Below are 13,503 nucleotides of genomic sequence, written 5' to 3' on the forward strand. Positions count from 1 at the left end.
CAAGTAATCTCCTAATTGAAAGTTTCACTCATACCTAAAAGCCTAGAAAAATTAACTTTAGCAAGACTTGAAACATTAGGAAAGCATTGAAAAAAGCAGACTTGTAAAAATTAACTAATTGACTTGAAATTGAACAATTATTCAAAATCGCCTTAAGAGTGGAGCAACTATAATCAGTTAACTTGGCAAAGATCATTATATCATCTCCAAAAATAAAAAATGGAATTCTCTGTCTAAATTTACCAATAGAGTTTTTGTAAAGTTGCAAAAAAAAGTTGTCTAGCAAGCAACTCGACACAAAGAATAAAAAAAAATACTAAAATAGGTCACCTTGATAGATTTCTCGTGAAAGAAAAAATCTATATCCTTGGACGCCATTAACTAATATCAAGAAAGATCAAGTAGAAATATGGGTTTTAATCCACTCGATCCATTGAGGACAAAAACCGAACTTTCTAAGAGAGATTAACCAAAATACTAATATCTTGCAAAGGTATTATTAATCTAAAGTATACCCTATGAATGTCACCCCAACTCTAAATGAGCATAATATAGAGCAAAAACACAGTTAGTACTCAATCGTATAGTGCGCAAAATACAAAGTCCCCATGGTAGGCATTTCCTCTCTAAATTTTAATCCCAAATCAAATTCAGTTACTGTTCGGACCAATTTTCATCTATCTGACTGGTGACAAATATTAATGGTACAATCTCAGAATTGCTTACACAGTTAAGGCATTTGCATAAAGGATGGTGAAGAACAACTCAACATCCTGTATATTTTTTATCGTTTGAACAAATTGATTACTAGTAGGTTCGTCGAGTAGTAGCTGACTTGTTTGTGCAACTCGTGGCACTAGTTTCACCAATGCAACGCCTGAAGAGGGTGTACCAGCACCTGACTGATCAACAAAAATGTCTTTCACTATTGCATTCACCACCGTTTTGACTGAAACTTCTACTACATTTGTAAATTCATCACTGCACAGCATAAAAACAACTCAATCAAGAGGCTCAGAAAGATAAACCAGGGCGGTTATCTGTTACAGGTAATTTCTGCGGTGTTAATCATCAAATATAGCACATGCCAGGCAATTCACAAATCTGTTTTCATGTACTTTGACAAAACTTGTAATCCGGTTCATTACTCTCCAAACATGCAAACAATCTGAAGCCAATCAGAATTAACCGAATCATAGTTAAAGGTTGAAAGACCAATAAAAAGGCATATCTTATGTGGTCCTTATCTCTGCAATTAGCACATCCTCAGGTACTTGTATTTAATACTTGATGCACTCGAGGCCATAGGCCCAACACGGTCTAAGCTAGTTCAGATATTAAGGCAAGCCTAGTTAGGATTGGCTTCAAACTAAGCTAAGCTAGGCCATGGGTTCCCCCATTGGATAATAAACATATGCTATCTTATTACCTGTTTCTGACATGCTCTCATATTTTTAATGAAGAAGGTAAAATAGATAAAAGGAGCTGCTTTTCAGTAGGCCAACTGGAACCAAAACATTACTAATTCTTAACCCTGAACCACCACATTTTGCACCTCAGGCTGCCTATTCAGGACCAATCCCCCACTAGGGCAAAGCCCAGACAGGCAGGTTGACAGGGGGCAGCACCTGCAGTCTTCAAATGTCCTGATGATGACCTCTATAAGTTTGTGGACACTTGAAACTTCAGATTTCCAAATAGAGTTGCAAAATTTTCATATAAAAAAAAAAAACTGATCGTAAAAGCCTTAAAAGGTGAGGTGAGCCTTAGTGATACAAACAATCAGAATCCAGCTTCAACCAGAAAACCACCATGAAGATAAACCCACTAAAGCTATCTTAAGGCTCTATGAAGGGAGCTCCACTTCTCTACCCCACCAAAAGAGCCTTGTCAGTGGTCACCATAAAAAAGAAGAAACAGTATAAATGTGGAACTTAATCAAATCGATAGGTTAAAAAAGTTGGTTAGAAGTTGCATTTATTATCTATCTACTTCTCGGATGGTCTAGGGCATGACCCTTGTCAGTTGTCACCATCAAAAAGGGGAAAGAAATTGTAATTATGTGGAGCTTAATCAAATCAATAGGTTAAAAAATTAGTTTGAAGTTGCGCATATTATCTATCTAGTTCTCAGATGAGTTAGGGCATGTGAAGTTGTGAACAGACTTACCCAACAATGTCATACTCCCTCCATGCTCATGTAGACTTTTACAGCGGTCGCCGGTTATAAGTTATAGTGATCGTAATGTATTTCTATGTAATTTTGTAATAGAAGTTTCATGCCAAATACCCTTGGTAATATAACTCAATCCCAACATGTTTATTATTTCAAAACTAATCACAACCATTGAATACCCCTCTAAACTAATAATGGATGGTAATAACTTTTTAGGATGAAGCACCATGGACATTTGTATGAGACAATATTCACAACTTCACCCATAAAGCTTATCATTATTACCATTGATTACCACCTACCAAACAAGCCAATAACGTTTTGCACAAAAATCAAGAATAAGTATCACATTGGTAGTAAAAATTGATTTCATATTGCATTTATACCTTAAAGTGACAAAAAGTACCAATGTATTCTAAATGACATAATATAGAAAAGGAAAATTTGTCATAACAAACCTTTTACAAGTCACTTCTGCGAGAAACGACCTTTTTTTGGCAATTTAAGACCTTAAAAAAATCGTATGTGAAAAACAACCTTAGACCACTTTTAGGCATCATTGAAGTTAAGGAATTGAATGGATAACCACCTTTAACAGTAAGCAGTTATTCTTCTTTAATTTATAAAGCGAAGCTTTCCTCTTTTGTGCATTCATTGTGTTACAAAGGATTGGTTAATGTCTGAAAGAGACCTAAGATTCTTTCTCGCAAACAATTTCTTTTCTAAGGTCTTACGTTGCCACAAAAACTTAAAAGGTTGTTTTTCTCAATAAGTGACATATAAACAGTTTGTTGTGACAAATTTTCCTATTGAAAAGGAGTTACTAAAGTGGTTAGGTAATACTGAAAGGAAGGCACAACCAGTTGGTCATAGTAAACAATCATGATCAAAAGAAGTCCAACATACTGGTGATGGCATGTATTGGAGTGAGCAAGGTATCGGGGTCACTATCTTACACAAACATGAAATAAAGTAAGCACTAAAAAGTAAAAAGTACATTTTCAGCAATGAGTAACAAGCCAGTACTACACAGTACTTGTAACGACTGAAGTAGAGGGTTACTTGCATACCTTGATAAAACTGTCTGTGTCTCTGTCATGAGTTGATCAAATTTTGACACGTCCGAAAGAATTAGATTGTTACTGCTCACGGATGGAGTTAGGTTGGGTAATTTAGCATCATCTGGCATAAAGTATTCCACCCAATGACGAGGCCTTCCCATGCTCATAAACGTGTCAAGTATTTGAACAATAGTTTCATGAAGTATTGAGGAATCAAAAACGTCTTTCAGCTGCTTACTGCAAAGATCAGTTCAAAGTCGTTACAGATAGTCAGATACTATTAAAAATTACCAACATCACATGTTTGGTGAAGTCACTTCAAGCATTATACTTCCTCTATTGTTTATTACTTGCAGCGTATAGGTTGGGCACACGGTTATAGGAAGAGATTAGAGAAGGTAAGGTTAATTAAAATAAATTTAATAATTGCTCTTTTACCTGCTCAAATTTCTTCCTTGAACTACAGTCATTGTTGCAAACCTAGATGTGGCAAGTAATAAAAACGGAGGAAGTCTAGACTCACTGAATAACTAAATAATTACTACTTGTAATATCCCAATTTTCACTCTTAAGTCTTAATTAATATTAAGAACAAGCTGATTGATACCCAAACATATATATAAGCTTAAGGTATTGGTCTTTGAACTTTACTAAAATACAAAGGGTGACTGACATGAGCTGAAATGTCTGAGACGGCTTGTGTCTCATCAATTCTCCGGCAAGAGAAATAAATATCTCGCTTTTTATAGTCATGCACATTGATGCACACAGCACTCATATTAAAAATAAAGAAGTGAGTGTATCTGCAATTGAGAACTTATCTTCCTCTGAAAAAGTACGCATTTTTGCTAAATGAAACAACCTAGAAGCCACAAGCACTCACTGACAAGATTCCTGAAAAAAGAAAATCAACTATGAACAAGTCCAATGAGGGTCCAGCACGATTCTTTGGCCTCTATGCCAAAGCCTTGGACGATGGCAAAAGCAAAATGCACTCAGCTTGAGCTTAGCCATCAGGAAATCCTGTTACATACCTACTTTTTATCTTGAAAGAATATTATTATCGAAAGAGAGGAACTGCAAGATATGGGCTAAACCTCCTATGTTCTATACACGAATGAACTCAGACTATCATTTGAGAGAAATATGAAATCTGTCCAATAGCCTTGAGAGACAATACGTAAGAACAAAACTAAGAAGCCTCAAAATGTCATAAGCATTATTTATCTTTTTTAACCTTTCATCTGCTTAATGCACACAAATTTAGCTATCCAATAAGGATTGAAATAGTCCAGAGACACTTAAATTTTCTGCAGCTCTAGTTATGCCGTAATACTATCATTGTAACTGCAATATATTTCAATGGATGGGCCAATTCTTAAAAACATTATAGAGTTTTTTGTCAGAAACAACCTTTTAAAAGTGCCATTTTGTCAGAAACAACCTTATAAAATTTTCTTTGGGACAAACAACCTTTAAATGGGATTTTCTTGTTAGATCAGACCCTTCAACCATTTTCCGGCATTGACTTGATTTTTTCCGGCCAAGACTTGATTTTACGGCGAAGACTTTTTTTTTTACCCCCTTCACTCTCTTTTTCCCTCCAATTTCTTATTGCAAACCATTATCTATCCTCTCTTTCACTTCCTTCCTTGACCCCTCATTCTCTCACGCATCATCTCTCTCTTGCCTTCTTCTTCTCTCTCTCCTCCACCTCGCTGAACGCTGCCACTGAACACCACCACTGCTGCTCATCCACTTTCCTTCTCTCCCAAATTTCCAAATTTGTCGCCTCTATTTTCTGTCTCCACTCTTATTGTTAATAGCAACAAGCTTGTTGGGGGGGATTTTCTTAGGTTAGCAACATTGGAGGGCCATGGTTTCTTACTAGTTAATGGCAACAAGCTAATTTTTTTGTGCAACCATGGTGAAATGAGAGAAAAGAGATGAAATGGCAAGTTCACAAGAGATTCAAATGGGGGATGGCAACAAGCTAATTTTCTTTAGGTTTGAAATATGGGACTCTTCCCTAGGCTTCCGGCCAGTGCCGATGTGGTGGCTTCTTGTGCAAAGGAGAAGGCGAGAGGATGAGGATGGAGGATGAAGAATGGGGTGAGGCTGGAGGTTGGGGTGGGGTTGGGAGGAAGAAATTGGAGGGAAAAAGAGAGGGAAGAGGGTTAAAAAATAAAGTCTTCGCCGGAAAAATCTAGTCAATGCCGGAAAATGATCAAAGGGTCTGATCTGACAAGAAAATCGCATTTAAAGGTTGTTTCTCACAAAAAAAAATTTATAAGGTTGTTTTTGACAAAATGGCACTTTTAAAAGGTTGTTTCTGACAAAAAACCCAACATTATATTGCAAATATCACAAATAAAAAGACTAGTACCACTTCAGATATAATTTATATGGCCTTTTCCCTGTAGTTGAAATATATGTGTATATATATGATTGCCAACATTATAAGTCAACGGCCCAACAGTAAACTCACCTTTTCAGGACTTCTGCTGCAGCAGCCTGCATATTGAAAATTAAAGCAGGCAATCCATGGCTAGCCAGAAAATCAGCCCTCGCCAAAAAATTCTGTTCATCAACCTGATCAATAAGACTAGCTTCTTCCTGTCAAGTAGAAATAACTGTAATTGGCATCTTTTTTTGCCACTTTCCATTGAATCTAGATGCAAAGTTCATCTTTTATAATCATAAACTTAGCTTATAAGAAAAGAAAATATAATTACCTTCTGACATGAGAATCTTAAATTTTTGATATTCACCAAGTGTTCTATCAAATGCCACTTACCACGTGTCACATTCTTATGAAGTAGTGAGCTTTAATTTTCGAGCAACTACCATATAAATCCAAAAGTTAAGTTTTTGCTACTCCTTTGACAACATTTGTTAAGTTAGCATAAACTGCAGTTACTCAAATTATAAAGTATTCCCTTTGTCCCTTATTGCTTGTCCAATTTTCCTTTCTTGATTTTTTTCAAATATTTGGTCCATACTCCATTTTATTTATGGCAAGTCTTAGTCTCTCTACATATTCTGTAATATTGGAGCACACACCAACCTACCAACTTTTTCCTCTCCGTTATTCACTCTCCTTAAAAAGCATGTCAAACACCAATGGGGCAAAAAAAAAAAAGGGATGGAGGGAGTATTTTTCTTAAGGTAATTGACACATTTCGATATCATATAAGGTACTTGAAACAAAAATTATCAAACAGTAATACAAAAATCAAGAAGGGGGAGAACTACACATGAAAAAATCAATGACATACGACAAGGCAACCCCTTAATACCCCAGTAAGGCATTTGGGGATTAATGAGAAAATATGTAAGCCATATAACGAAATATGCATAGCGGGAACAAAGAAAAGGCAGAAAAACAAAGGAAGAAAAAGAACGTATGAGAAAATTTTAAAGTGATAGAACCAAGAAAAATAATAGCTCCTCTGCTTGCTAATTGATTTTCTTGGGCTGCTATGACAAGAATATTTCATTATGCACGCCTCATATCACTCTAATTTGCCTTTGACTCCTCATTTATTCATTAAAAAGCCAAGTGAAAGTTTAATGGAGATTGCTTCAAGTCCATTATAACGTGGATTGGATACCTTAAGATCCTTATGCACGCCTCATATCACTCAGATCCTTCTTTGGGTTCATAGATACTCAAGAGTGGATTCAGGAAGAATGTTGCCGTTTCTGCCATGGCTGGGACTAATTACATGATCTGCAGAGCCAGAAACTCACCAGTTCGAGACTTAACAGTTCCTACTCATTTCAAGACAATCCTAAGTAGCATTGGAAAGTAGAAGTACACTCCTAATTAATCTTTCTATAAATTCCCAAAGAATACCTGTATAACAACCCACCTCCTCTTTACACCAAGAACAATGACAACATCAACGCTTTAATCCATTAGAACAAGGTTAGCAGCATAAGTCAATATTTCTACAACGGTTACTTACATGATACATCTGCTTCCATTCTCTTCCATGAAAAGTTACATGCTCCTGCAAAGCTAAAGCCATCTTTGGTCTTCCCCTAAAACTCTTCCATATCCCAACCTTTCACTACTGTATACACTACATCCTCTAGACGACATCTCACAATGCCAAATTACCACAACCGATTCTATGTTATTTTACCTTCTATATGCAACTTAACCCTCCCTCGAATATCCTTGTTCTTGATTCTATCTATCCACATCCATCTCAGCATGGCAATCAATATCTTTTTCCGATAGATCCTGGAGTGTTTATTATATTTGCAGAGTTAGATTTTATAGAAAATATTTAATTCCCTTTCGGAATAGTTTATCAAGCTCACTAAAATTGTTCAATGCTAGTTAAGGTATCTTGTCTTCTAAAGTCCCAATGTAAAATTGTTAGTTTCTTCGTAGTCAAGACTCAAGAGTGGATTTTTCAGCATCAACTTAATTGAAGATCGAATTGGAAGTGGAACTAACAGAACTGCTAGATTTTTCAGATACAGATTTATACAGAATATTGACCTTCTTCAACAAGAAAGTTGCACAAAATTGATGAGTCTTCATTAAACAAGTTATACAAGAACCACCTATCCCCCTTAGGATGATAAGTGATAAAGACAGTGCTGTCTCGAACATATTTGGGGCCCAGAGTGTTAACCTTCAGGTGATACTAACATTAACATTGCTATTAATTTAGAATAGTTTATTTCTCTTTCGATCAAGCTCATGTTAGTTTTCTGGAAAGACTAAAACTAATCTGGCAAACATAATTCAATGAAACATTACAGATCCCCAAGCCCTCCTACTCTACATCAACACAACATGATTTGGAGCTTCCACAGAGGAAAATCGGATGCCAATTTGGAACTTGAGAGAGCATGTGGCACCCACAAAGGATTTTATTGGAGAGTATAACCACCTTCTGGCTTTTGGGTTAATAACTAGATGCAAGCTTATCTCTGGCTCAAACCTCTCAAACCTATGTTGCTCTGACTCAGGTACCCATGTCTGATACACGTACGTGTCCAAGTGTTCGACTCGGCTATTTTTTGGAACTTTTTCATGTTTTTGACCCAAAACGAAATGTCCAATTGTCTCACCCATGTTTGAGTGTCGAGCATCCAACACAAGTACTTCTGGTGAAATGAAGAATTTGAGCAACATAGGCTCAAACTATTTACTTTTACCAAGACGGGTTCATACGAGATACGAAACATGCAAGTTTTCAAAGGGTAATTCACAACTACTATTCCTATAGAGAAGTTACCTGTACTCAACTAATTGCACACAAGGTTAACCGATATTGTTCAGTGTGAACAAAGTTGGTACAAATATGGACATATTGGTCAAATCAGATGCTTTGGTAGATTGAGCTTTACTTCCTTAAATTTCCGAAGTAGCACTTCTTCCATTGCTAATCAAGGGTCTAAAAGGAGCCAGCATTTCCAGAAGTACAAGGTTAATGCGTGGTGCCAAAACAAGGTTGCATCGTATCGTATCACCCTTGTTGTAAAGGTTTCCAAATCTACCGAATTGATACTACCCGCACCGTAAAGGTGTAAAAAACCGCGTTTTGGGCGGGTTCAAGGGATATCTCATGGTCTAAGCCAATCTTTGGCGGTACGACAACTGCATCATCCCCGTTTCCGTCTCACTATGACCATTACCGCAGTCGTGACCGGAACCGCATTTTCGAACAATGGGTTAATGCCATTCACAGCAGTCCTGAACCCACTACAAGTGGCTTCACCATATGTTAGATCTACTATTCGTTTTGTCTACATTATGCTGACATATGCAACTAGAGAAATAGGTTATAGTTATACAGCATGTTTCAACAATCTTTCATTGAAAAGAAGAGTGGGAGACTTAGTTGAACCTTAGACATACAAACTAATACAAAGAATTCAGAAGGAACAAATTCTTACAGGCAAGGGAGAGGTTTCCTGACATCTTGCAATATCAATGTACATATGTCTTCCAAGTATGTTCACTTGTACTCGGACAAATAAGCTTAGCATAGTAACCGACCAGAGCGACAAAACCATTTTGGTGAAGCCTGGCAAAATAAAACTTCAGTTCAGAAATAAGACCAAAACTTTCCACACTTCACATTTATTAAGTCATAAACAGTAAACCAAAGCAACATACTCAGTACTTTGAGTTTATCCCATAGTTCCAGTTTCTCAGGAAGGGTCAAAACATCCTTTCCTTGTTTTAGCCTCTCTGTCAACACCAAAAGATTTAATTCCTCATCTATCCTATTGCTTAAGTAGTGCATAGCTCGAGGCAATGTTGTTGTGTCCGCGATTCTTTGAATGGTCTCAAAATGATCTTGCATTCTACCAAGTGCAATGAAATATACAAGAATTAGATCCCAAAGACAATTTTTCACCAAACGGTATACAAACAATATGAAAATTCATCTTAACTGGGCCTTAATTCTTTCCTCATTCTCCCGTTGCGCAGCGAGGTCCGACTCCAGTTCAGCAAGCCGGCGTCGGTGACCATCATATAGCTTGTATACAACATACCCACTTCCAACAATTCCAAATGTAACAAAAATCTTCTTCTTGTGCCTTCTCCAAAAGCTCCTAACCAACACAAAAATGACTTGCATAAGTAAACGAAAGCAAACTAAAGCAGCAATAATCGGCATTGACTGGAAAAATCATAGATTAGTATAAGATCCAAGAACCAAAAAAAAAAAAAAAAGCACAAAAGTTGATTCAAGCACCAAAAATGATTTTTTAACAACAAACTACACAGATGATGAAATTTAACAACAAACTCATAGCATACAACAATTAGCAGATTTCAAACGGGTGAAAAAGAAGAGTGCAGAACCCACCTGAAAGAGAACATGTTTTTGTGATGCTAGGAAGAAAAATTAGCCATATTCAAGCCTCCAAGCAAAACAATATGCTCCTCAATCTACGAAGATCGCACAAATTACGAGTGATTTTCTTACAAGCTGCCAAAAAAAAATAGATTTGAGCACCTACCCACAAAGAGAAAGAAAGGTCAAAAGCAGGGTTTTTCAAAGGATGAGAGGATTGAAGGCCGCAGAGCGCCGGTATCGTTCAGTGAAGACACCAGACCCGGTGTAGAGTGAAGGAAAGGAAAGGGAAGGAAGACAGGAAAGGAAGTTCGCAAGGAGAATCTCCGAGATAATCATGGTTTTTTTTTTTTTTTAATGTAGAGGTGACAATTATCGACGTGAAAATATGGAATTTTTTTTTGGGATATTCCATTTGGTACCATTGTACTTTTGGCTTTTCCATTTGGTATCACTATTTTTCAGATATTCTACATGGTACCACTATAATTTGAATTTATTCTCTATTGTAGTATTCAACTAAGTAAAGTGTTAATTTAAGTTAGAATAGGCTAGAGTTTTGCTTCGATTTACATGTTTTAATTTGTGTTAAGATTTTAGTAATTGTTTTAGTCGTTAAGGTCAAAGTTGAGGTCATATTTGACAATAAAAAGACATAGAATATTATGATCATTTTTATGAAAATTTTGACTAAAAAATAGAGATTTTAAGGGTTAAAATGACACCCTAAAATCTTAATTTATTAAATTTTTGCAACTGCAAATAGAAACATGCAAACTCAAACAAAATCGTATTCTTATTCAACCATTAACTAACAATTTACTTAAAAAAATGGTATGATAAATATTAATATTAAATTATAGTGGTATCATGTGGAAGTTTAAAATAACAGTGGTACCAAATGGAAAAGCCAAAAATTCAATGGTACCAAATGGAATATCCCTTTTTTTTTTAAGAGAATTTCATTAATGTAAGGTCAAACGGCGTATATAATACATATTAAAGAAAAAACAAGATAGAGTTGAACAAGGTTAAATCAAATTTGTCTTCGAAGAAATTACAATAACAGATCAAGCAATACATCGCTGCCCCCCATATATTTGCTGAATCAAACAGTTATTGATATTCTTGATCGAGCCATGTTAACCGCATTCAAGATTCCAATACCTTCATGTTAAGGGTCTGTTCTCCCCGGCTTATTTTCAGTTCAGTTCAATTCAATTCAGTTCAGCTCTAGACAATACTTTTAGGGCATATTCTCTTCAGCATAAAACAACTGAACTGAGTTGAATTGAATTGAACTGAACTGAATTGAATTGAATTAAATTAAATTGAATTAAATTGAATGTAATAAATATATAAATAATATTTAAGCAATAATAATATGAATATTAAATAATAATTATAATGATAAGTAATATAATGAAGAATAATAATAGTATTTTGGATATTTTTAAATGATAGTTTTAAACAAAATAATATTAATAATCATAAATTAATAATGATAATAATAATAATTAATGATAATAATGATAATTAATAATAATTATTTTATATTATTTGTATTAATATATTATTACTTGATGATGATATATAATAAAAATAATATCTAAGATATAAATTAATATTACTATTTTAATACTTAGATTTAATAATATAATAATACTTAGTAATAAAAATAATGATTGGGTTGGACCGCAAAAATTACATCATAAATCGTTTTGACGCGATTTGATTGGTTTCTGAGCTAAAAAACATGGGTTTATTTGTGCTTTGACCTAAACCATGTTCCTCCTAATAATAATAGTAATAATAATGAGTAAAGCTATAATAAACAAAATAATATATTGAAACAACAACCACAACAACAATAATAATAATACTTAATAGTAATGATATAAAAATAAATAATAATAAGAGTAATTAGTAAAATAAATTATACCGACATAATAATAATATTTAACAAAATGGTTATAAAAGAATGGAGCTTAACTGAACTGAACTAAACTGATTGGAGTTGAATTGAACTGAACTGAACTGATTGGAGCTGAACTGAACTGAACTGAACTGAACTGAAAATAAGCTTGGGAGAACAGGCCCTTACTCTCACATATCACTATTCATTTCAGTTCAATTCAGTTCATTTTAGTTCAGTTCAGTTCAATTTAATTCAGTTCATTTCAGTTCAGCTGTTTTATGCCGAAAAGAACAGACCCTAAGGGTATAATAAACACACTTACATTCAAAATAGAACTTCCATTGATGTAGTTATCCCCATTTGGTGCAATGTACACCCCAACACCAACTGACACTTGTCAGCCTCTGCCTCTTCCCCTTCTTCCACCTGATCTACCTGCACCTCTTCCTCTATTTGAGCCACCTCTTCCTTCAGCAGCAGCAGTTACACCCCTACCTCCATTTTCTCCATTTCTACCTCTTCCTCCACCAGCAGCAGTTACACCCCTACCTCTTCCTTTTCCTCTTCCTCTACCTTCCCCCCCCACTAACACCCCTAGACCCACCTCCTCCTCTGATAACTCTCCCTCCCCTTCCAGTTCTGGAAGGTTGGGCTGTCACTTGCTAAACAGTAGTATTAGATTCTCTAGTTTGGCTCATTTGGCCATGGGACTGTTGGTTCACCCTTTGTCTTTTTGAATTCAGTGGAGGGATGGTAGGATTTCCTTCACTGTCCTTGTAGGCATCTTCTTTTGTTGTGGCTTGTGGAATTGTAGATTGAGCACTTCATTTGCATACCATGTTTAGTCAGTTTACCAGGTTTTTTAGGTACTTCGAAGGGGTCCTTGATCCTATTTTTCCTAGGTCGACTAGGTCCAACTTTAACAGGGGTGGGGCTAATGGGTAGTCAACCTTAGGCCAGTATCTCTCACTAACACAAGGTGGAATAGCTACCCCATATGACTTTAGGTAAGTCTCCCTAGTGTACCACTTTGCAACAAAATCCTCTGCATTTTTATGACAAAAAAATATACAAGCAACAACATGCAAGCAGGGTATTCCTGTCAGGTCCCAGACATTACAAGTGTTGGTCCCCTTCTCTAAGTCAACTGATAAAGAATCCATCAAATGGCTGACTTGAAAAATAGTGGCAGTTGATGGAATTACCCTACATTGAGCTGCTAATGCTTTTGCTTTGTCTAATTTTTTTTTGTATCCTAGGGCATAAAAGGGCTGAACTCTTTTCCATCTCCATCTTGTTAACAGCTAATCTCTGCATTAAAGCAGTTCTAATATCTTCTAGCATGTAAAGAATATGTTTAGTCCTAGCATCTATGATCCAACCATTAAATATTTCAGCTAGGTTGTTAACAATGACATCACCATTTGTACCTATGTTCATTTTGTGCGTACAAAATAATCTAGGGTTGTGTCTTTTAAAGGCTAAAACAGCTACAGGGCTAACCTTCTCCATATCT

General features: G+C 35.7%; 1 protein-coding gene across 2 annotated transcripts; it reads right to left on the bottom strand.

Annotated features, from left to right (window-relative positions):
• Positions 1 to 584: 584 nt before the first annotated feature.
• Positions 585 to 10,427, bottom strand: LOC104901174 (peroxisome biogenesis protein 3-2). 2 transcript variants are annotated; one of them, XM_010688722.3, is made up of 8 exons: positions 10,236 to 10,426; positions 10,082 to 10,164; positions 9,663 to 9,824; positions 9,382 to 9,572; positions 9,159 to 9,289; positions 5,725 to 5,852; positions 3,246 to 3,473; positions 585 to 981 (listed from the first exon to the last, which is right to left on the bottom strand). In XM_010688722.3, exons 2-8 carry the CDS (start codon positions 10,093 to 10,095, stop codon positions 723 to 725), a joined length of 1,113 nt encoding a protein of 370 aa, XP_010687024.1. In that variant the 5' UTR covers positions 10,096 to 10,164; positions 10,236 to 10,426; the 3' UTR covers positions 585 to 722. The 2 variants fall into 2 exon arrangements, with proteins under 2 accessions (XP_010687024.1, XP_048490346.1); XM_048634389.2 differs by having other exon boundaries at positions 5,725 to 5,828; positions 10,082 to 10,427.
• Between the last annotated feature and the right edge of the window lie 3,076 nt (positions 10,428 to 13,503).

Source organism: Beta vulgaris, chromosome 8, assembly GCF_026745355.1.
Source record: "Beta vulgaris subsp. vulgaris cultivar EL10 chromosome 8, EL10.2, whole genome shotgun sequence".
Classification (NCBI taxonomy): domain Eukaryota; kingdom Viridiplantae; phylum Streptophyta; class Magnoliopsida; order Caryophyllales; family Amaranthaceae; genus Beta; species Beta vulgaris.

Excerpts from the sequence above, each read along its gene's own strand:
- LOC104901174 (XM_010688722.3), bottom strand. Across the intron at positions 3,474-5,724 it reads GCAGCAGAAGTCCTGAAAAG|TAAGCAGCTGAAAGACGTTT; the intron begins GTGAGTTTACTG and ends TGATCTTTGCAG. Across the intron at positions 982-3,245 it reads ACACAGACAGTTTTATCAAG|TGATGAATTTACAAATGTAG; the intron begins GTATGCAAGTAA and ends TATGCTGTGCAG.